This window comes from Alexandromys fortis, unplaced genomic scaffold (assembly GCF_014885135.2).
Source record: "Alexandromys fortis isolate MF-2015 unplaced genomic scaffold, M_Fortis_MF-2015_v1.1 scaffold_22, whole genome shotgun sequence".
NCBI classification, from domain to species: Eukaryota; Metazoa; Chordata; class Mammalia; order Rodentia; family Cricetidae; genus Alexandromys; species Alexandromys fortis.
The window spans coordinates 9,577,753-9,603,366 of NW_026067900.1; the positions used below are offsets into that span (position 1 = coordinate 9,577,753).

At 39.0% G+C, this 25,614-nt stretch overlaps 1 protein-coding gene across 1 annotated transcript in view; it reads left to right on the forward strand.

Annotated features, from left to right (window-relative positions):
- The window catches only part of Hmgcll1 (3-hydroxy-3-methylglutaryl-CoA lyase like 1), a 118,049-nt gene that overhangs the window by 12,694 nt on the left and 79,741 nt on the right, over positions 1–25,614 (forward strand). Inside the window, exons 2-3 of the mRNA XM_050127306.1 lie at positions 25,177–25,257; positions 25,459–25,566. Coding sequence (XP_049983263.1) covers positions 25,177–25,257; positions 25,459–25,566 — 189 coding nt within the window. The remainder of the gene's footprint in view (positions 1–25,176; positions 25,258–25,458; positions 25,567–25,614) is intronic.

Sequence of the window (25,614 nt, forward strand, 5' to 3'; positions counted from 1 at the left end):
CTTCCACAGCCTCCGCATCAGCTCCTCTTCCAGGTCCCTGTCCTGTTTGAGTTCCTGTCCTAGCTCCCTTCAATTGATGAGCTACAATGTAGAAGTATAAAAAAATCCTTTCTTGTCATGCTGTTTTATCACAGCAATTGAAGCCCATTAGAAACCCTAACACACACACACACACACACACACACACGCACACACACACTGAGGAGGATTGGTATAGCTGGGCCATGTGTTCTCTTTTTAGTTTTAGAGAGCAGTCAACCACACTGATTTCTCTAGTAGCCGCTCAACTTTACAGTTCTACCAATAGTGAAAGGTTGCGTTTTCCTTTTATCAGCTCTAGATATGGCACTGCCAAAATATTTGTTTCTTAAAGATATACAAAGTGTGTGGGGCTAGAGAGATGGATCAGTGCTTGCTGCTCTTGTGAAAGATCCAGTTTAATTTCTGACACCTACATGCTGGCTCACAACAATCTGTAACCTCAGTTTTAGGGGCTCTGGTGTCCTTGTCTGACACCATTAGGCTCCTGCACACATGATTCACATATGTACACTCAGGCACACACACACACACACACACACACACACACACACACACACACACACACACCTATAAAAATAAGCCCCGATTTGGAGGAGGCATGTTTACTGGTACTATCCCGGTATCCTGTATTGAAACTGGAATCCTTACTGAGTGTGATTAAACAGATCAAAATATCTCTTTGTTAAATATATGATTTGTGTATCACTGGGTTGAACTCTTCAATAGTTTCTGCTTTGTCTTACTTTTCTTTCTATTATTTAGTAGACCTAAATATTCAAAGCTTCATTAAGTGTTTATAGAAGCAAATGGTTTGTGTCTGGTGGGCATAGCATACTTCCATGGTATAAATTATAATTGCTTCTTAGTTATTTTTCTTATTTTTTAAAACAGGGTTTCCCTGAAACTCCCTTTGTAGACCAGATTGCCCTTGAACTCAGCGATCTGCCTGCCTCTGCCTCCTCTGGAATGACAAGCATGCAGGGCACTTCTTTTTTATTGGAAAAATGTATATTTATTTCTATGAAACATATTGCTATTATTGTAGTTCTGAAATTTATTAATTATATTATTTTAAGCTAGAATTTGTGTTTTTTCTTACTATTTTTCTAACTACTTATTTTTAAGTCTTAGGGAAACCTAAACTAAGAAGTCCATTTCCTTTTTTCCTTTTGTGGCTTACTGTTGTTGTAAAGACCAGAGAAATTCGGATCTAACTTTTTGTTCCTTCTCCACTGTGGCGTTTATATTGAGTTAGTTGATACAGTGTGCAGCATTTTATCTCCCTGTTCCTCTCCCTCGCACCAGAAGAGAAACACTAACTAACGTCCCTGTAGTGGAATCCTGTGAGTCCACTGGCTGTTCAGATGCTGAGCTTAACCTGTGGCCTGCAGGTCCGGAGTCAGCAGTGGCGCTCAGCATTCGGTCGATGTACTCTCGTGGTTACGGTTTCCTAAGTCACGTGTCTTAGGATTTGTGAAGCAGGAAAGTACAGATGGCAGGAAACTTCAACTACATTACAAACTCCTTTACTGCACGCTTCACTCCGAGAAATCAGTGTTCATAAAGTCTCTTTGTTGAACTTTATTAACAAGCAACGGGGTCTAGGAAGCTTGGCAAACCAGGCAGCTGGAAACCCCGGAGAATTTGTCTGTCAGACGTCTTTCCTTCTGGGGTTTCCTTCCAAATGTTTTTTGGATTTTAAAGGAAGTAGAGTGGCTCTCTGCCACCGCGTTTCTCCATCTGTAACCCACTGGGTGTACAGAGTCTGGCATTCACTTTTAAAATTCTTCACCCAATATGTATTCATTTCACCGGGAAATGGAAACTGATCATAGGTTAACGCTGAAGTCAAAATAGGAATCTTATTTTCATTAGACACAATTTCTACTTCTTGAGAGTTTTGATTTAGGGGCCAAGATTTCTCCGACTTTTAAAGTGATACGGAACAGTTCTAACCTTACACTGCACAGAAAGCCGTGGACTTGCTGAGACGTTACAATACAGGGCAATTTGGCGCTCCATTTGCCCAGGCTTTAGGGGTATGTTTAAAAGACATTTCCAAGGCCTGTGGAGAAACAGATGTACTGACTCAGGACTTTGCTCATGAATGTCTGCTATCACTTAGCCCTCATTCCCTTATGACATGATTTTAATATTTAATTTAATATATTTCTGCTGAATGCATGCTCTAGCAGATATGGAAAGGAAAACTTAAGCTAAAGACGATGGAACATAAAGCTTGCTGAATGCTCATCTGTAGAGAACCAGATCTCTCCAGTCTTCTTGTTCTTTGAAATAGTTACACAGCTGCTGACCTTTTAATGGGAAAGATATAATGATGACTTATTAAACCGAATGTCGATTGTCTTAATCAAAATGCATTATATAGAGAAGTAGTATTATCTTAATATGCTTGCTGTGGATTTGCAACTGATTTGTTACATAGGACAGATCAAAGAATGTATGTGATGAAAATGACAGATATATTAAATATTAAAATTGGTAACAAGATTTTATGTAATTATATAATACTAATGATGATGGACCTATCAGAGAATTGAAATAATTCCAGTGGCTTTTCTAAATATTGCTTAGGCTTTCTGCAAAATCATTATTATTCTCACTTTCAAGATGAATCAGCAGAGAACTTGAGTTAATAAATCTCCTCCCAGGCCATTAACCTGGAAGCACAGGACTTAAACTTAGGTCAGGCTGCAAACCATCTTCTATTTCTGTCATATCCAGGCAGTGACTTGCCCAGTTGGACTGGCATTGGAAAAGTAGTAACCTTGTCAGTTGGAGAAGTTTCTGGGCACTTGCAGAATAGGAATAAAAATTCTTAGTTTTTTATCATTTGATGTTTGGTGTTTTTTTTAATAGAAAAAACAATTATCAGGTTCCAGATTATGTTGTCACTTTGAGGAAAGAAACATCCATTGATTACAAATGCTTACACAGTCATTCATCTTCCATTATAAATTCTATTTCAGATCCAATTTTTCCAACCTAACATGGTAGAAACATGGATTAATTCAATACTCTGGCCCTAGAAATGGCTTATTCTGGGTCTTTAAGAGCAAAGAGACTTACAGGGCAATTATACTCTATACACATCCTCTTTAGTTCTTTAGCAGATAGCTAAAATTGATGATACACCCAGTTGACTAAAGTCAGTATAAAGTTGGGGTTTATATGAAGTATATTCTTATACTTATTCCTAATATTGAGCACAGACTTCATACACATATAACTTGAAGTCCCTGGAAAAATTCCTATGGAAATCTACTTTCTTTAACCATTGAATCTTCTTCCACCATGGTTCCCAACCGCTGGGTTGCAACTCCTTTGGGGTTGAATGACTCTTTCTCAAGGGTTGCACATCAGATATCCTGTAAACAGATATTTACATATATTCATGATTAATAAATAAACAGCAAAATTCTTTGTCTAAAAGAGTGGTTCTCAAACTTCCTAATGTTGCAACCCTTTAATACAGTTCCTCATGCTGTGGTGACCCCAAACTCGAATTGTTTTTGTTGCTACTTCATAAATGTAATTGTGTTACTGTTATGAACTGTCATGTAAATATATGAAACACAGGCATCTGATATATGACCCCTGTGAAAGGATCGTTTGAAGGGGTCATGACCCCCAAATTGAGAACCACTGATCTAAAAGCAAGAGCAGAAGCCCAGAAACTCCTCAATCAGTTGGGAGCAGAAAATAACCTATCATCTTAATAACTGACTTTGTATCAGCTCCTTTTTGACTGGCTTTCATAAAGCCACAAATAAAACTCGTCAGGATCTTTAGTTGCTTCGAGTAGAGCAGCAAATTTTTCCCGTATGAAGATTCACTGTGCAGTTGCAGGCATGTTCTGTTAGGGAGAGCATGGAATGAGTATGGAGAACAGTTACTACATTAAAATGTTATGAATAAAATAAACAGAGTTATGCTAAAATAATTACTCTTCATTGAAGTTATAAAATTAGTTATTCATAATATGTAAAATACACAGTTTCTGTGTGCTGTTCAAGTTAAAAAAATTAAAAGTCAGAAAACAAGAGTGTCTGACACAGGTGTGCTGTGCTGTCTGTATTACAGCTATGGTAGAGAATGCTGTTATTGGGTCCATAAAGTCTATCTTTTCTATTTTCAATTCGTGCTTTAACAGCACACATCAAAACTATTGGAGATAATTTACAAATTATTAGTTATCACTAAAGTCGTTACTATTAGTCAAGGGTCTATATACTTTAGTTGGTGTATTTTTTGGCATGGTTAAATATTTATTGTTTATTACTTATTCTTATAATTAAGAACTTATTTATTAGAACATTGTGTATAAAGTATACTAACTTATGTTTATGGATATGTATAAGGATAGGCTTTCTAATGTTTGGTCAATAGGCGCATACATAAACACACACACTTTCATTAGGGTAGAACACTGAGTATTCAGAGGGAATTAATGAGTTTATCACAGAGAATTTAGGTCTTAGAACAGTTGATAACATTTGTGTATGTGATTGATTGAGACAGACTGCTCAAAAGCAGGTGTGTAGGGACGGCAATGGAGGGCACTGGCTACCATAGCGCCTCCTCTTGTCTGCGTCAGCTACCTGTAGCTGATTAGAGAATCTGTTTTTGCCAGACTTAAAATCATAGTTTCAGTAAATTGGCAAATGATCCTTTAAAATTACCTTATTTACTCTTAAGTAGTTTTGGACCTTTAGTAGAAGAACTGGGAAAGTATTATTCAAACTATGTTACAGAATACATTTTTATTGCAAGCATTGGACCTTAATTTTTAATTCCTGCTGTGCTATATTGAGAGTGGGATTTAATTGATGTTGCAGTTGATAGTGATGGATATTGCTTAAGCATAATCATACTTTTTTTCCCCCACAAAGTTGGCTTAAACTATAACTCCATTTCTCAAATTGTGGTACTCTGATCAACAGTGACATCACCTCCTGAGAACTGATTAGAAATTAAATCCATGTAAAGAGTCCGACCTAATAGATCATCTTGTCTGGAACTGACCTGGGGAAGCTGAGGTAGCCAGCTCTACAGGAGATTGAAATGCATGTTAAAATTTTAAGAACCCTGAATGAGAAAGCCCATGACTACAAACCATCACAGTCTATGCAGGAAACATCTGGGAACTTAGAGGTACAGGTTTGATTCAGTCTAATCTGTAAAGGCCTTACTTTTTTTCTTCTGTAAAAGGAGTCTTCATTTACTGAAACTGTAGGACAGGTCCAAATCTGTAATTAGTCTTTTGTAAGATAACGTAGTTTACTTACTTTTATTGTTATTTATACTAATGTCTTCTAGGAATAAATAATTTTGGTAAACTTTACAAAGTACACGCATAAAGTAAGCAGTTAAGTGGAGCATTTTAGTTTATTTCTTCAATTAAATCAACTGTATATACAAAGAATAAACTTGAACTTTAGAGCAACCTGATGGTTGTGTAAGACATTGGTTTTCCAAAAGGTTTAGCTCACTTATCTGGGAGACATGGAAACTAATTAGTAATTGCAAGTACATGTTTGTTAATTATTCCTTTGAGAGGAAGTTGAAATTTGCCACTATGGTTTATTTACTGGAAACTGAAGAGAATGTTGATTTATAGCCCAAGACGGCTGATAAAGTCTTCATCCAAGTTTCAAAGAATTGTGCAAAATCTTGTTGCTGTTTTGATGCTCCAGTCTGCAGATGTTCAGTGTTTTGTGAGGAAATGATGGCGCTAGCTATGAGGTTTCTTGGAAAGAAAGTGCTTAAAAGCTTCGGAGCACTGGGCTCAGGGCCTGCCGGGCCAAATGAGCAGGGCTGGGAGGCTAGGTGAGGCCCGCCGGGAGCCATTCCACAGCAGCATCTGGAAGGAAACAATAAGTGACCACGTGTTTAGTTTTCAGGCAAATGATTAAGAGGTGATTAAATGGAGGTGTTAGGATGTGAAGGCGGGAAGGAAGCACCGATGGTGTGTATATAACATGAAGTGGGGCTATTGTGGAAAAGACAGAATGAGCTGGAGATCACAGCTGAATTTGTAAGACGAGAGTTGGACGTTTTTCAGAACAGCTTATAGGTATCACTTGGAACAGAGCGTGGACTCACAGGACACAGAGCACACTGAGAAGCAACATTTTGGAACCGTAAAGCACAATGATGATGTCTAGTTAGTCAGGGCCCTGGAGACCATGTTTAGATCTGGAAAGACATCCTCCTACTTCGGCTTTATAGTCTTCTCCAATTATATTGGCCCTGCTTTAAAGTCCTAGCAAAGCTTTGATCAACTGAGTATTTTGGTTTAGCAGTAGCTTGGTACTAACTGGTTCATGATGCAGCAGACAGTGTTGCTCTGAAATACTTTGAGCAGACTTTTCTGTTGTCAACATCAATCAGGCCTTCCTGTCCAGTCTCATCTGTAAATGGACAAACGAGCTAATTAATGAATAAAGGAATAAGATCTATTTCTCTTTAGGAAAAGAGGTAATAACTATCCCCCAAGGTCACCTTTGTCCTTAAAAACAGAATCAAATTTGCCCTTGATTATGATTTTGTTCTTTGTGCCAGACATTGGAGCATCTTAGAAAAATGAGAAGTTTCAAATAGGTATCAGCAGGATAGACATCGGGGTCTTTGGCTGTAGGCATTGTTCCTAGCAGTCACTTAGAGGTCCTTTAAACCTTAGGATTTTGAAAATATAATGCTTAGTCACCATGTTTCTGTTTCTCATGTTTCATTAGCCAATACACCTAACTTCTGTAACACCCAAGCCTGCATCTGAATAACCACAGACAATTTCTTGTTCAAGTCTAATGCAGAAGATGTTGGGACCCAGGCTCTTCCTTGTGTTCCCACTCATTGCTGGGTCCTCTCTAACTTGCTGAGTGATGACCAGGGAAAAGACAAATCTACCTCCTACCATGACACTCAAGAACTAACACGATGTTCTGTGGGAGTGGCCAAGCAATGACTGGTTTAACTTGAGACCCACACTAAGGGAGGGAGCCCATGTCTGACACTGCCTGAATGGCCAGGAACTGTGTAGTAAACTTTTTTTGTAGGCCACTAGCTCACAAATAACAGCATGGAGACTTCTTATTAATTATGAAAGCTTGACCATTAGCTTAGGCTTGTCCCACTAGCTCTTTTAACTAAAATTAACCTCCTTTTATTAATTTATGTTCTGCCACATGGCTCAGTTAGCTCTACTCTATACATTATATCTGGCCTCTTCAGTGTCTCCCAGGCATCTATCAGGTCTTCACCCCTCTGACTTCCTCTCTCTCTCTCTGCCTGGAAGTCCCTCCTATACCTCCTGCCTAACTATTGGCCATCCAGCTTTTTATTACACCAGTCACAGCAACACATCTTCACACAGTGCTCAAATATCCTGCAACAGAACTGGAGGCTGGATGGCCCAAGAGACCTAGAGTAGAACCAAACATGACTGGCAAAAAACAATGTACTCAAATATTGGCACCTAGCTCAGTCACCGTTAGAGAAGCTTACTCTGGCAGCTGATGAGAACAGATGCAGAGAGCACAGGTCATTTTCTTTATCGTAAGCAAATGTAAAAGAAATTTTCTTGGGCAGGGACAGAAGGACTGGGATAGTTAAGTAGCTTGTATGTTGCATGGGTTTTGAAGAACAAAACTTTGTATGGTGCTTCAAGAATAATCTTAGTTAAACTGGGCAGTGGTGGCACACGCCTTTAATCCCAGCACTCAGGAGGCAGAGGCAGGTGGATCTCTGTGAGTTCAAGGCCAACCTGGTCTACAAGAGCTAGCTCCAGGACAGTTAACTCTACTTCCACATTTTCCCACTCTTTATACTTGCGTTCCCTCTCCCTTGGGGTAATTATTTGATTAATGGGTCTGAACAGTCAAAATGTCAGAGGTTCCAGACTGTTAAAATATGAGTGAGGTTAGGTACATCAGTAGTAAGAGGTCTAGAACTTTGCAGGCCCCATATTTGCTCTAAGTTAGCCTGTGGAAAAAATATCATCTCCATAACCACGATCATACATGCCTCTTTCCGATTATAATAGGGTTGTAACAAGCATTGAGGGGATTTAGGAAGAGTAGCAGCTTTGATGCCTCTGGTGGGGATAGATCATAGATGAATGGAAAGAAAACAAATTTTAAAAGGTTGAACAAATCTGGGGGAATGCAGAGCTGGAAACAAGTCTCTTGTTTCATGTTTGCCTGAAGTTTATCCTATGTATAACAATTTTTTTTTTCTGGAAATGTGGACATATGGATATGCAGTGGCTGGCAGGGGCTCTGTCTCCGGGGTGTTCATGCGCTGGGATAAAAGACTGTTGTATGGAAGGTTTTAGTTACTTGTGGCTGCTTTTGGTCATAATCATATGAATGGATGGTAGGTAGATCCATTGACCTTGTGACTCCGTGAAGGCTCTGTGCTCTTGGAGAACTAGAATTGCTCTATAATATGATTAAGCATGTCTTCCTTCAGATTATAACCTTTATTAAATTTAATGTGATGGATAGTCCAAGAAAATGACACTTTGAGGGTCAAGGGGGATAAATTGCCTTGGACATGTAGGTGTAGATGGGGGATCATAGTCACATGACAGGAGGTGCCGCCACCTCTCTCAGACAGCACCTTTTCAACTGGCAGCTTAATTTTAATCCTATGTTAAATAAATTGTGATAGAAAAGGGAACCTTAGAAGGTAACCCAACACACGTCTGAGTAATATAAACACTTGCCGTTTGTCTCTGTGCAAGATCGGATATCCCCCCACCGCCTAGTGGCCAGTCCCGCTCTTGATTCCTATGCTGGCTGCTTTAGTCATTGTTCAGACCTCACAGACGTCCTTTTTAAGGAGTCTGTACCATGTCTCAGCTTTCCTAGGTTCCTCTCAAATCCTCACTGAGGTGGGAGTCCATTAGACTGACCGCAGCCTGCAAAACGTCAGTCTCTGTGCACTCTTGTTAACTTGCTTAGGACAGCAGGTTGTGGAACCAATTAGGCACAGTCTTCACAATGGGCACCAGCTGTCCTCCGTAGGGCCGACGTAATTGACTGAGTAGCCCCCTACTTCCCAGGATGCAGAGAGCATTTAAGCAGGACTGGATTCAGGTTTACATGGAATGAAAACTACACATGCTATGATTTAAGAACGATTTAAATGCAGTGGCCCCGGACCACCCCTCATCAGCCTGTTTACATTCCCGGCATTAGAGACACCTCTGGGGTTCGAGATACGGTGTCTCTGCAATGAAATAGGCCACCTGGAAAGCAATGGATAAGAAAGCCAGTAGCAGCCTCATCAGCAGCGCACAGAGTGCTATGGAGACACAGCACACATTTTAATTAGAACGAGGGCTGGGAAAGGTCACTGTTCCAAATCCAAGCCAGGTGAGGAATAAGGCAGTGGGAAGCAGCCACAAAGCCACTGAAGATGAAAACGAGGCTGCTGATGAGTTCTGCCAGGAGACACAGAGGTGTTGCCAGGCAACCTTGGGCATGGCTGTTTTCCTGTGTTGGCCAGGGCTGGATGTTACAGGCAGTGAGACCAAAGCTCTCGGGTTCAGATACTCATCAGTGGGAAATAGGTTAAACAGTAATATAATTTAAAGAGAGCTGTGGGGGGGGGAAGCACTTTTATAAGAATGTTTAGTATAAATTAGTGTCTGTAAGTGAGTTTTCAATTTTGAGACCTTATAAATAAAATGGAGAGAGCGAAATGTTGGCATCATTAGGGCGACTGAATCTAACTTTATAAAGTGTGGGGCAGCTTCCTGTAGGAAAATATTTAGTACTGTTCTGGGGAAGGTAGGAAAGAGTTTAATGGAGATGTAAGTTTTAAATAAATTTAACAACTTACTTTTTCTTACATTTGGGACTATTTCCCTCTCGTAAATATCCTGGCTTTTGTATGCGTTTTACGTTGTTAAACTTCTAAAGGAAATCGGTATCTAAGATACACATCTGCTCTGAACAGCCTGGGTATCAGGAGACTTACTTTGCAAGAATGAAAGCCTCCTCTGTTGCTGTTAGGGTCCAGCCTCGCCCCTGCAGCACTCCCTCATCGCTGCCACTCTTGTCTCTCATCTGGAATTCTCAGCTTCCTACTTGGTAGCCTCACCATTTCCTCTCAGCTCTCCTTCTGTCTGTTCTCACTAGCTCGACGTAATGCAACCAGTGCACCTCAGGCTACGCCATTCCTCTACCCAAGGTCATTGTCCCCTTCCTCCACCCGCCATAGCTTTGCATTTGCCCAGAAATAAGAATTTTCCCCTGGGTCCTCTCTAAATCTCCAATCCTGATATTAGAAGTTATCCTTTCTACTACTTCTCTATTTAATCCTTGCCTTCTGGCTCTTCTTGGAACCGTTAGCACCTGGGCTCATTTTCCCCCGCCAACTCAAGAACACTGCGCCGACTGTTCTCCAGTATCGTGGAGCTTGGCACTTTTCCCTTCCACCCACCTCATTTTGTTCTAACTCAAAGCCTACCTTTTTCTGTAAAACTGTACGGTGGCTGCCGCCCCCCCCCCCCCAGCTTCTCTCTCCCTTATTTGATGCCTTTACTGCCACACATTACAGTTATTACAATTTTAGTGTCGTCTAGGAGTTATGCAAACAAAGAGCCGCTCCCTATCGCGGCGGCTGCTATGTGCCGAGGTGCACTACGTGAATAAAGGAGTCAAGTGCATGAATGCCACAGGACACTCAGTTGATTCTCTGGCTGTGATAATAACCATCCCCCAAGGGATGCCCAACCTGTAGCCTTAGGAACATCTGTCCCAGGAGCCCGTGACTGTGACCTGACGTATTTGGAGATGGCAGCATCATATCGCAATGGCCAAAGATCAGATACACTTGTTTACCTCCTCTAATTTCAAGTGACCCTATGGAGTGGTAAGATTTTAGAACTTTAATATGGAGGATCTTGGTATGCAATCACCAGTTCCATAACATCAAGGCTTAGCTAATCCACCATGCTTAGCAGAAGCTTCACTATAGAGACAAGTATATTCCTTTAGATATAGGGCATCCTGTCCTTTAGAAAATAAAGGTGTCCAGCCTGCTCTTGTTTTGAGGATGCCACACCACCTGTAGTTCTCATCCAAAGTTTTCTTTTTTAAGACTCACCTTGGACATGCAGTGTGCAGTGGTTGTCTTTTCCAGTGCGTAATGGATTTTTATTTTGAAATCCAACATGACACCCTCTGTTATATAACTGGGCGTAAAATAATTGCAGGTCTGTGAATTCTGGATGAGACAGACCCATTTGATTCATAGTTTCTGGAGGATGCCCTTCTTGCCAGGCGCTCTTCTAAGAGGTGGCTGTGCACGGACACAAGTGTGTATCTACATGGGCTCCACTCTAGGAAAAGAACTCGGTAAGTGAGGGGTGTGCACTGGAAGCATCTTCTCCACCTTGAAACTTTTCCTCCTGGAGATAGGAAGGAGGCTCCTAAGACAGGAACTGGGGCTGACAAGGTGTGGTGGTTTATATTAATTGTCACTGTGTAGAAATGTAGAATCACCGTGGAGATGAAAACCTCTGTACATGCCTGTAGTGGATTTTCTAGATGAGGTTAACAGAGATGGAAGCTGCACTGCCGGTCTGGATAACAAGGGGAAGCTGAGCTGACCATTGACTTTCACCTCCTGCTGATGGTAACTATGTCCAGGAGGGGACATTCCCCAGAAGCCAGGGCTACTCTGCAAGTTGGACAGGGGACTTCAGGGATGCAGCTTTTATGAATCATTGCCCTCACTGGGGCGGGCTTTTCAGTGATGCAGATGCCTGGAGTTAAATCTGAGTTCATGATATGCTTTGTTCCTCTGTAAGTTTATCTAAATATACCCAGCAGTTCACTCTTTCCTGGAGTCATTGCCATTGTCTAAGCACTGTGTTTACGGCATATAGAAACCTGTTTGTGGTTCTGTAGGAAGGTTACACAACAATGATAAAGATTAAGGATGATGGGGATAGAAAGGAGTTTTTTTTATTGTATTTTACTTATTTCCATATTATTTTGTGAAAAGATTTTAGAAATGAGGAAGCGAATCACAGAGATATAGGGAAAGAGTAGTTCATTAGGGTGTAAGTACAAGTGTTCAAGAGACGGCAGAGAACTCAGTGTCGTGGAACTGAGGTGAAGAGCAAGTGGGAGAGGCTACCAGCCAGCCAAAAGCTACAAGATCATGGGGCATGTTCATAGCTATGGAAAAGACAGGAATTTATTTACAAGGGAAGTGATAGAAGGTGTTGACGAGGGATGAGAGGTGAGCAGGTAGTAAGGCTGCTGGATACCTCAGAGAAGAGCTGGCAGGAGTGGAAGCTAAGAGCCTGCTCACTGTCTTCTTGAAATAACACAGGTAAGAAATCATTTCCGAGAAAACAAAAGCACGATTTACAAATAGCCCCTATGTGGAATGCCAGTGAAAGAGAGAACCAGCCAGTGATGAGTCCACATGCAGACTTGGACAGTTTAAAAAATGTGCCTGCAAAGATGGGGTGAGCTTTAGGGGAAAAGATCAACGCCCTTAGGCCTGAGCAAATGCCATGACTGATGAACGTTGTGCCTAATGGGGCCATATGTATTGGCGTCACTTCCTCAAAATCGCGGAGTCTTCTTCACTGCTTGACTGTTCACAGTGTATTTTATGGCTCTTAAAAATAGGAGAATTCCATGTGATGTGATTTCTGAAGGTTCTAATCGATTTTGAGGTCAACAAACTTTTTTGTTACATTCCTCATAGTGCAATTAGACTGAGTGTCTCACCCCAATAACAATGACATAATGACTGACTGGGTTGCATGAAGGTTTGATGAAGTCCCTTGTGCCCAACCTGGGGGTCAAGTTAAAACTTCCGTAGTCATTTGAAGGTCTATTCATCTAAAACCTCCTTAGCATAAGAGACTCTGCATTTTAAAAAGTGAGATTTTTGATTGGAGAGCTAGACCAGTAGGCAAAGGACTTGCTGTGCAGGTATGAGGATATGACCTTCCACTCCCCTAAGACAGCACAAATGCAGGAGTTATAGTGTGTGGCTGCAATCCTTGGGTCAAGATGACAGGCAGAGACATGGGAATCCCTGGAAGCTCATAGGCCAGCTAGCCTGGTGTGCATAGCAGAAGCCAACGAAAAGGGCCTGTCTCACAAAGGGTGGAAGGTGGCGACAGACACCCGAGGTTGTACTCTGACCTCCAGGGCATGTTGGGACACCTACAGAGGGAGGAGCTTAGTCCTACTTCAACCTGAAATGCCATGCTTTGTTGACAGAGGAAGAGGAGATAGTAGGGGAGCAGAGGGGAGGCATGGGGCAGAGTGGGAGGAGAGAAAGGAGGGGAAACTGCAGTTGGGATGGAAAATAAATGAAAAGTTTAATTAATAAAAAAAAAGAAAGAAAAAGACCACAATATGTACACAAAACAGCAGCAAAAACAACCAACCTCTTACATCTGTACTTAAAACTATGCTTTCAAGCTAAAAGATCGGTGGAGTGAAGGAGAAACTACAACCAACATTATTATTTGTAGAGCTCCTTGAGGAGCTCTTGCCTCTGAGCATTTGGTGCCAGTCATGATTGTTAATATGTTTAATTTGCCTTTTAAATTAGCATTTTTCCATAAAACGTTTCCAGCTAGTCAGTAACTGGCCTTGTGTTCATACGTGGCATTATTCAGCCAGACTTTGAACCCGAGTTCTCATTTTTTTTCTCCTGCTGAAGTGAGTACCCCTCTGTTGCTGCTCAGAGGCTCAGATTGAGGTTGGCATGGCCCAGTGGAACAGGATGGGTGGAGTTGAATGGGGTCAGCACTGAAGGTTAATTAAAGTGTTGGCAAGTTGCAGATGGGATAATATCTCCAAAGGTTTTGAGCTATTTACCAAAAGATCTTGAATAATTTCCATAACTTATTTGGACTGTGGTTAAGAACTCTATTTAAGGTAGTCTACCTTTACTATCAGCAATTCATCTTGTTAGAAATGTTTAAATCAATAAGTATATTTTACAGTGGACATTGAAATCATTCTGTTAACTTTTCCATAAAGATATTAAAATTTAAAAACCTCTCATCTTAAAGTTATTTTTATTAAAGACAAGAAACGACCTACATCATATGTTAACTCTTTACTAAGTACCAGGCTGCACACTTTAGAGCCATGACCTCAATAAATCTTGGCAGTGAATTTTGGACCAATTACCAATATCACCTCCTTTGATTATTTTTTCCCTATGGTACAGCCTGGAGATTGAACACAGGGTCCTGTTCATAGGATTTCAATACTGAGGTAACACTCATAACCCTTTTTAAAAAATTTTTTCTTTTTGTTTTTTTTTTCTTCTTTAGTTTTGAAACAGAATTTTGTTAATTTGCTCCCACTGATCTTAAAACTTAAAATTGTCCTGCTTCATTCTCCTGAATTCTGTTATTCCTATTTTAAGCCAAGATGGGAGAGAAAGAACAATTAAATGATGTGTTGCTAGCATTTGTAAAATAGCTCATGATGTGAAAGGTGTTTGTCTATATCTTGTAATTACTGCACTGCATAGCTAACTATAATATTATTTTCAAGACATCTCTCGGGTTTGCTTCAATAGTATTATTAGAATCAGATGCTCTTATGGCTAATGCTTTACTTTAGATATGTTTAAACATGGTGGTTATTCCTTTAATATTACCTCTGTAGCCAAAGAAATTTTCTTTGGCCAAATTGTGGCATCAGGTTTTGTATTCACTAGATGTCTAATCAGTATTAAGAGACCTGATTTGCGGTGTGGTAATGGTTCCATTGTTTTTTTTTTTTCTTTTTTTTGCTCTGGTTTGTTTTGTCTATCTAGGATTTTAAGGGACTTCCATATGAATCTCAGGATGTTCTTTTTTTAAAAAAATTTCTGTGAAGAATGTCATGGGAATTTTGGTAGAGATCACATTAAATGGCTTTTGATTGAACGCTCATTTTCATAATATCAGCTCTACCAGTTCATGGCATGGAGGTCTGTCCATTTTCCTGTCTCTTTTTATTCAGAGGTTTAAACCTTTCATTGTAGATGTCTTTCACATCTGTTATTAAGCTTATTCTCAGATACTATAATTTTCTGAGGCTGTTGTGAACCAAGTGTTTCCGTAATCCTTTCTCAGCATATTTATTATTTGTTGGTCTCACTGAAAAGTGGTAGCATGTCTATCAACACTTTGTTTCACACCCAGCAGTCCTCTGTAACAAATTCCCAACCATTTATGTATGATGTAGACTAGACTACCATGCCCTTATTTGTTATTTTCTAAGTACATTTATGCATATTTGTAGTCCTAAAAATGAGCATGTATCTTAACCGATATTAGCTATCAGACTTAAACATTACATGCAAGTGTTTTGATGGGTTTCATTAAAATCTGAGACACTTTTTCCCAAGTTTAAACAGATCCTGTAGATGGCTGACTAGTTCAATTATACATCAGAAAGAGTATTATGAAGTTAGAAGGTCACAATACATCTTTGATTCCCCAAGTCGTCATTGTTATACAAAAGATATATTATACAAAAGATAACTGCAGCTTGATGAAGAAATGTATTTTCGTCAAAATAACACCATTTTAAAATAATGAATTGAATAATTCAATCCATTAATATCTTGTGTTTGAAATTACAAAAGCAGTTTTAATGGGTTTCAAAAATAAAATTGGGAATGATATCAGAAAGGTGGCAGAATGTGAGCTAGAGAGGTTTTATTAGGAATAATACCAGGGAGACAAAAAATTTCACACATACATTACTGCCAGTCAAAAATTCCTTTTGGGTTTTTATTAGCATTTCATTTCTATCTTGGTCCATAATACCTTGATAATAGTGATGAAAAGTCTAGAGATGACATTGCCTGGTTTCTTATAGTTATTAAGTTACCATGACTGCAAGAATTGTTTTTCCTTGACTAATAAAAGCTGACATTTAAAAAAGCAGAGTTATGTATACAACCTTGGTTCTATAAATGCATTAACATTCTTCCTTTTTGAATTTTTCAAGCCTTTGTGGGATATTTAATTTTTACATTAAAATTGTTGTTTTTAGCTCCTTACATTTATTCTTATACATACTTCCATTCATTTTTATTCCTGTTATTTTTCAATGTCTTTGTTTTTGGAAGTTTTCATATGATTTTATATATGTTGCATATGTTCATATATGTTGTATATATTCACATATGTTTATATATCCTCTCCTTTTACGTCTGATGACTTGTACATGCTACAGTTGTATTTTCATATTGAAGAAATAACAAAATGATGACTAGAAATACATCCACATGTTTATTAAGTCACATTTTAAAAATATTATTGTGTGCCTTCATGTGTGTGTCTATGTTTGTGCACATGCATACTACAGCTTACATACGGAGGTCAGAGTACAACTTTGGGGAGTTGGTGCTTCTATTTCTATGTGAATTTCAGGGTATCAACTTCAGTCCTCAGACTTGGCAGCAAGCTCTTTTACCCAAAGAGCCATATAGTGGCCTTGAGATTTGTATTTTTAAATTAATAAACAATTTCAAATGATTTTAAAATTTAAAAGAAAGACTTTTCAAACCTCAGCTTTGCTAAGTCAACCCTTCGTTCTGTGAAAGCGCCTGAGAAATAGAATTGTCTTTGGATCATTCTGGGGAAGGCAGCTTCATATAGATAGCTACATTATTGCCAATGATAATGGTTTACACATGTCTGATTAATCTGGGTGAAAAGGGAAATTAATATTTGATAATAAAAAAGAATGTGGAGAGTTTAACATTGCCATAAAATGCACCACGCACATAATTCAGATGAGACAAAAATAACAGAGTTTTTTGAAAGTTGATTTCTAATGTCCCCTTAAGAGGTCCAATTTAATTTCAGAAGAAAATCTATTTTTTAGGCCCAGATTTTTTTTACATATCTATAGTGACGACATTTGATTTGCCTGTTATAGTTGTTCTCTCTGAGGATGCATGTTATGAAACTGGATACTCCATGATCTGGGAAGACTTTACTTACACAAAGATTACTCAAACTAGACTCCATTGGGGGGAGGGAGATAAATTCAGAGACAGGTAGGTAGCAAGGTGAGGGTTATTATGGGGTAACCTAGAGGCATGTGAATATGACCAAATACATTGTCTGACATTTTCAAAGAATTAATAACATATTATTTTTAAGATTGCCTCATCCAGTGCTGCGGGAGAATGCTTTTGTACACTGTAAATATTTGTCACCCATACTGATTGGCCAGTAGCCAGGCAGGTAGTATAGGTGGGGCAAGCAGATGAGGAGAATTCTGGGAAGAGGAAAGGCAGAAATACAGTCAACAATCAGATGTAGAGGAAGCAAGATGATAATGCCTCACTGATAAAAGGTATCAAGCCACTTGGATAAACATATACAAGAATTATGGGGTGAATTTATGTTGTAAAAGCTAGTTAATAATAAACCTGAGCTATATGCCAAATAGGTTGTAATTAATATAAGCCTCTATGTGTTTCTTTGGGACTGAACTGCTGTGGGACCAGAAGGGACAGAAACTTCTGTCTGCATCCAGCCTTAATAGAGCAAGAGTTGCCTAGACTCACTGAAACTTGGTATACCATGGCTGGCTGATATCCATCCAGATACATGGCCAGCCTGTGTCTGAAGAGAAACAGTGGAGGAGGAGTGAATGTAGAAGGGGGGCAGTGGAGGGTATAGAGGAAGAGCTTGGAAGATGGGAAGGAGAAAAAAACAGATCAGGATGCAAAAGCAAGAAAATAAGCAACAACAATAAAGAAGGAATGAAATGAGTGGAACATACACACATCTGCCTAAAATGGATGGTGTTTCATAGAGAAAATATGAATACTTAAATGGCAGATACTAAAGAATCTTATATATTACCATGAAGGGAATTGACTGCAAAAAGCTGCCAATTATTGCTAATAGAAAACACATAGGCTATTCACATGCTCATCCATACACTAAACATTGCAGAGAAATACCATCAGTATAAGACTTCCATTTAATTTTATGTGTAAGTGAAAACATGGTTCAAGTAGCTCACGTATGTTCTACATGAAAGTGATTCATTTTATTTTTCAACCAAAGCTCAATAGCTGGTGATATGTTTAATCTCATCTTAAAGAAAACTAGGGTGAGAGTCAGGGATATTAGCAAATTAAACCCACGTCATCCAAACTTTTCCAGTTCTACTTAACTAATAGTGTAGCCTCATATGTGAAAAGTAGATAGGAAACTTCCTTGGAAAACTAAAGTAACGTGCAAATTTAGCCTAATGTTTCTTTTTTGTTTCTTTATGAAAGTGAACTTTTGCTGCCAAAGGTTCTGCTGCCAAATGTGGGCATGGGCAGTCTGTCGAACTGCTCATGCTGGCTAGGACACCTTTCGTGTTTCAGGAGTGTCGGACAGCGCTCTACACACTAAATGGGATATACCGTAGATTCTTTTAAGGACAATGTTGCTCACTTCTAAAAAGTAACGTTTTCAAATCTCCGTTCATTGTTACTTATTAATAATTTTTTGACTCTCACATGTTCCATGTATGACAGTAATACACCTCAGCCCTTGTCCCAGCTCAGCATGCAGAGCCTTTCCCACGTGCTGTGGTAAATTATTGTCGGAGAGCTTTGTTTGTATGCTTCTTTACATCTACAGAACAACTATAAAAATGTTGGTTAATGTGTTGGCTGAATGAAAGGATGATTTTACTTTTCCAAGTTTTAGGAATTATTTAATTGACCAACACCTTCAGTTTTTTGTTTTCTGTTTTTAAAAAATCAGATTAATTGTTAATATGTCAATTCTGGACAGGTGAACAAAGAAGGACTTGCAGATATATTTTAAAATAGAGATTTATAAAGTGTTATTAGGTTATAGAAATGAAATTACTATACTTCTATCCAAAGAGTTTCCAAGTAGATGTTAAACAGAATGTCAGATGCTGAAGGATATAGTTGGGGAAGTTAACTTATTGTTGGTATTAGTAAACACTGGGAAAGGAATTTTCATGGGTGTCTTGCATGCTAACATGTTTAGGAAATAAAGTCTTTCTTGGGCTGATCTTTTCAATAATGTTGGTCTAACAGATGGTATTGGAGAAATATGGATAATTCTCACTACATATCATGGAATTTTGAGGCTCTTCAAGTGAGGTTCCAGGAAGGAAACCTACTTCCTGTGCAGATATACACTTGTGTTCTCCAGTGTCTCATTCATCTTTCAGCTTTAATATGTATAAAAGTCCTCTTTTGGCAATCTTTAGTCTCTCCCTAGCAATCTCCCTATGTATTGAATTTCTAGGAAGCTTTATAAATATACAGACAAAACCTCATAATATAATTGACATAAATTTACAAGTATTTAGAATTCAAGGGTTTAAATCAATGTCATTCATTGTCTTACCTCAAGAGCTTACTGGCCTTTTGATGACCCATCACTCATTATATTTTGCCTTTTTTTCTTACTGCTTCTACCAGACCCGTTCTAACTTCTTATCTTTAACACAAGGTCTGTGTGCAATGAGGATATGTTGATGACATTAGGGAATTTCTTCTGTCATTGGCTTAATTAGAGTTGACTAGAAATAGTGAGATTAGATTCAAGAGGAAAGTAAAAGCATGTCCAGTAAGAAGGTTCTCTGATTTGACTGAAATGGTCATTATTTTTGCTTTTCTTCATCAGCTGGTGAATAATGGCACCCAAATTACACTGATGCAAAGAACAACACCCAGCTTTTTAATTGTACATGCATATAATCGTCACCTTCAAAACACCGTGTTCCTTCGTTGTGTAAACAGTCCCTTTAATAAAGCAGCACTCTGTGTCCATGTATGCTGGAAGATAATCCATGGTGAAAAGGCAATGGAAACAATGATAATGAGATCACATTTATGGTCGCCTGGTTTTGATTTTGTTCTGGTCTCATTTCTTCCATTTGAGGAAGAGAGTTCATAAAAAGAAGGGAGTGTCTCCTCTTACTCCATCCGTTCATGCCATACCTCTTACTTCTTCATTAAATTATAACCACTCCATCATTAGGCATGATTTCAGTGTTGTTATCCAGAACAACCGAACCCAAAGCTGAGGATCTTCTGCTACCTCTCAGCCCCTACACCTTCCCAAGATAATCCTGTGCCTCACAACCAGAGATGATGCAGAAATGAGAATTCTCTTCCTCCTTTGATATATTTTTTTGTTAATGAATTGTAGTTTCACAAAAATTGTTAAAAATAATCTGTTAGAATTGTGTCAGGGATCATCTGGATTCTTACCGAAATTAACACAGAACACTAACCAAGCCAGTCACAACTTTGGATGCAAATAAGACAGGAAGTTCTTTCCTTGTTACACACACACACACACACACACACACACACACACACCACTGGGGCCTGCATCAAAAATAGTCAGTTTAACTGCTTGGAAAGATAGTCCCAATGGTGTAATAGTGGCATTTATATCCTGGGCTAACCAAAGATGTTTAATTGAATCAAAGGCCTGCTCAATAGAAGGAAACTTATTCATGCTACTGTAAACCCAACTAAGAACCACTGACTGAAGAGGTCATGGACCCTGGAAGAGAACCTGCTCTGGTCACTTTCCCAAAACATCTAAGCTCTAACTACATTCTCAGTTCTTATACTCATTGCCACAGGTAGTACAGCCCACATATAAGATGTAGATAGGCAATACAGCTCTCATAAAAGATGCTTCCTTTTGCAGAATGCAGAGACCATTACAGAGATTCATGTCTAGTCAAAAGGCAGAGAACAGTGACCATCATGACCAACCCCAAAATGGGCTATCTCTAACACAACCCCTACACTTAAAGCTCAAATAACATTGAAGAAGGAACATTAAAATTGTTAAAGACTCAATATTAGATGAATACTATGCTATACTGTGTTATGGACATGACAAGGATGTTGCATCCTTGAAATCTGAAACATTATGATTATCTATACAAGACCTACAATAACTATACCAGTCAACATGCCAAGATGGGTGGAACAAAATTTCACAAGGCTACAGGCAATCAGTGGATGCTGAGGGGGAATCAGTTTTCCTCACAGAAGAGCCCACTATTCATAGTGGTCAGCTGTAGACACTTGTACATGTGGGCAATACTGAGTCAGTAGGTTGTGTGTATATGTGCACTTTTGCTAGATATGTATGTATAACCATAACTGCAGCAGAAGAGGTCATGATTCAAGAGGAAGTGGGGAACAGAAGGAGTTGAACAGAGGAGAAGGAGTGGAAATGATCTAATTGCAGTGTACTCATATATGAAATTCTCAAATAATTTTTAAAAAGCTACCCCTCCCTTGAATATATATGATATCCCAAGGACAGAATAAACATATAAATTGGTCAATTTGAGTGCATTGTATTTTACAAAAAGCAAAACAAACCACAAAACCCCCCCAAAACTTAATGCAGGTCCTGAGTATCTAAGTTGAGTTCATTTACTCATTTGAAAACACGATGAGTTATCCACACCCGGTTCAGAAATACCAAGTTTGATGCTTGTATTATTTGAAAGATGTAGCTTCTATCTCATTTAAACTTTATATAAACTTTGTAAAGCTTATTTTTTCTTATTTAATGTGAACCTTTTAATTAAGCATAATTTGTTCTTCTAACATGATTATTAATACATATTCTTATTATCTAATTATCTAAGATGATAATTAATAATCTAATACATCTTCTATACTATGTCTATAGAACCAGAGACTACAGAATCCAAATCCTTCTGTGTCTCAGCTGCAGAGGGATAGTAGGGCAGGCAAGGTGCTTTGGGTCCTATTTGAGAGTGAATGTCAGTAAGCTGCATTTGTTGACATCTGTGATGTGTGAGGAAAGGAGCAAGCAGCACCCTCTCCTTCCTCCCTAGCCTCAGTTGTCTGTGCACACAAGACCAAACCCCATTTGAATTCAGGGGATAGTAATCGCTTCTAGCTTGACCCTTTGTGGTTGAAATCTTTTAATACAAAAATCTATGTTTAAAGCAATACACGGTAACAGTTCAATGTACTGGCTTTGTTATAATGTTTCTATACACGGATACAATATATTTGAATTGGAGTCTCTTCGTATATTCATTATCCTTTTTTATTTCCCTTTCTCTGCTTTCATATTTCTCATAGTATCATTTTACCACCCCCCAAATAAATTCACAAAGAAAAATGATGTTTATCTTTGTGAAATTGACTTATTTGGCATAGCACAATGGCAGACATTTTCATCTATTTTCCTGAAAATAGTATTATTTTTCTTTATGGATGGATAAAATAAAGAGATCACATTTTCTTTTTCCACATATTGGTCGATGGGCACCTAGAATGATTTCCTGACTTGGCTGTTCTAAATACTGCCAGCAACAATATGTATGCATGGCTTTGTAGGTAAATGTATTGTGAGTTGGCATTGATTCATTCGGGTATGTATTTGGGAGTGGTTTAGCCAGACCATATGGTAGTTATATGTTTAGCCTTTTGGTAAACCACTATACTGTTTCCATAGTATCTGGACTAGCCACCAAATAGTAGATAAATGTTTCTTATTCTCCTGCATCCATGCCTAAACTTGTTTTTATCTTGACAGCCATTCTGTCTTGGGTAGATGGAACTGCAGTGCAGTTTTAATTAGCATTTTCCTTGTGGTTAAAGTTGTTAAGATTGTTGGGCAGTTTTTTTCTTATATTTATTGAGCATTTGAGCTTCTGACTTTGAGAAGTGTTAAGTTCTTTTGCTACATAGTGACTAATTTATTTGCTCTTTTGGTGTTTTTTGCGCTCTTTCCTCCAGATACTCTGGTTTACTTTGAATTCTTTACTGTAGATATTAATGTCTATGACTAGTTTGCAGTGATTTTTAATGATCTATGACAATTAAATTGAGTTATTCAAAAACTGACTTTTGGAATTTCAATCAATACATATCATGAAGTTATAATAAACAAATTATTTCAATGTTGCAAATAATATACATGACATATCATGATTATATCCTATTGCTTTCTTGCTGTTTTAACCTTGTGGAGTGAGAATTTATTTAGCAGAGTATAATTATTTAACTCTAACAGTAAACTAGTGTATGAGTTACTCTTCTGCTGCTGTGATGAAACACGATGGTCAAGGAAACCATTGAAAGGAAGAGTTTTCAGACTCACAGTTCTAGTGGAGGAAGAGTCCAGCATGATGGGAAACCTAGCAGCAAGAAGCAGGCATGGGGTCAGGAACAGGAAACTGAGAGCTCATATCCTCAATTACAAGCAGGAAACAGGGCAAACCGGACACACATTCACAGAACCTGTCCTCAGTGACATGCTCTCTCCAGCAAAGGTCACATCTAAACTTTCTTAAATGTCACCACCAACTGGGAACAAGTTTTCAAATACCCGAGCCAGTGGGGAACATTCCCACTTAAGTCATGACTTTTCACTCCCTGACCACGTTGTATCATATTTCAAGTGCTTTTGGTCCATGCCTAAAGTCCCCACTTTTGAAATATAACACTGTTGAAGAATCCAAAGTTTCTTCTGAGACTCAAGGCAATGTCTTCATTATAATCCCCAATTTAAATGAAAAGCACATTAAACTCTTCAAACAAGATGACACAGAAAGGAAGAATGGGGTCATAGTTAGGAAACACTGGATCAAAGCAAGACCAAAACCTAGCAAGTCTTGTAGCTCCATGTCTGGTGTCTAATAGGTTGGATGGTCTGCTCCTCAGGCTTGACTGCCTGCAACATACACGTCTCCTGGGATAGGTCCACTCCCGTTTGCAGTTGTTCTTGGGAGACAGGCCATGGTTCTGAAATTGCCAACATTGTGGGGTCTTCATTGCAACTCAGGTTTTCCTTCCACAACTTCATGTAGTGGCCTCTAGAAGCATACGCCACTCTGAAGACCTCCATGAAGGGACTCCCCCTGCCAGGTGCCGTCTGGCCTCAGTGGCTCTCTGAGACCACAGAGGTAGAATCCAAGACCTCTTCAGTTCTTTCATTCTCTGTGTCTCCGAAGCCCAAACCATGTGGACAACGCTGCCAAGTTAGGCTGCCAGCTTGGGTTGGGCCCTGGCCCCTTGAATCACATTAGCAGTGGTGCTTTCTATTCAGTTGCTCTCAGAAAAGGCCCCAGGCTTTCTGACACCAGTTGGAAGCTTAGCTGGGTGAGGTCTTTCCCTTTATTATGGTGTAGAGAGGGACTTCTCTCTGCAGGCTAATCGCCTTCACAGCTACAGCCTCTCTTCCAGCACATGCCTTGGCCGTAATCTTTAGCTTCCTTGTGCTTTTTCTATCCAAACTGTATGTTTTGTGTTTCTTTCTGCCCAACTTGTTCTTATTTCATTGTAGACTTGCATAAACATTACCAGTATCAATCATGGCTTGGGCTCAATGTTATAGTGTCTTAAAATTTCCTCTGACAAAAAGTTAGCCCATTACTTTTTAATTTAGCCTCAGTTAAATTCTTAGTGCACAGGCGAAAGGCACAGATTCTTTGCCAAAATATCACACAAATGGCCTCTAGCCCAGTTGCCGTTAAAAGTCTTTGCTTTTCTCCGAAGCCTTGTGAGCCAGGCTTCTACAGTTTGCTTTATGTGCAGCGCTGTCTTTTAGGCTCCTACTAGATTAGTGCTTTAATCTCTACATTCAGCATTTACTCACTTGTCTAGTCCCAACTCCCAGCATTCCTCAAACACTACAACAAAACCAGGTTCTTCACAGCAACACCCCCCTCTCCGGTACCAACTACTACATTAGTTACCTTTTCTATTGCAGCAATAAAACACCATCACCAAGGTATATTGCAGAGTTTAGATGGTTAATATTCCACCATGATGCACAACAGCAAGCAGCAGGAATGGGGCCAGGACCTGAGACAAAGAGAGAACTGAATGTAGAGCAAGACAATGAATCCTCAAAGTCAGCCTTTGGTAGCAGCTTCCTCCAGCAAGGTTGCGTCTCCTAACCTCCTGAAATAGCACGACCAGCGGCAGACCAAGTGTTTCCAGGACGAAGTCTATGAGAGATATTCTTAGTCCAGCCTCTACAATTAGAGTGGCAATCCGAGTAATCTCTTTTTCTTGCACTCATGCCTTGCGTTTCAGGAAGTATCCCACTTATCTGGATTCCCTGAATATGTGAAAATAGTAGAAGTTGGACCTAGGGATGGATTGCAGAATGAAAAGGTAGGTTTGTATTAGCTTTACATAGTGAATTTCTTAAAGCTTTAATGATATGTAGATTCTATATCTTAAATAATATTTGTGTGCAGTTACTATTTGAATGCTTAAGGCATATTGCGTTTTATTTCAATTAGGAAGTAATACTTTATGCTTCAATAGGTCTTATACAATTTACTTATACAATATGTTTATGGCTTTTTTTAGGTTATAGTGCCAACAGATATAAAAATTGAATTCATCAATCAACTTTCCCAAACTGGCTTGTCTGTAATAGAAGTTACCAGTTTTGTGTCCTCCAGATGGGTACCACAGGTATTCCAATTTATAGTTGCATAATTTAACATGTTTAAGTTTAGTGAG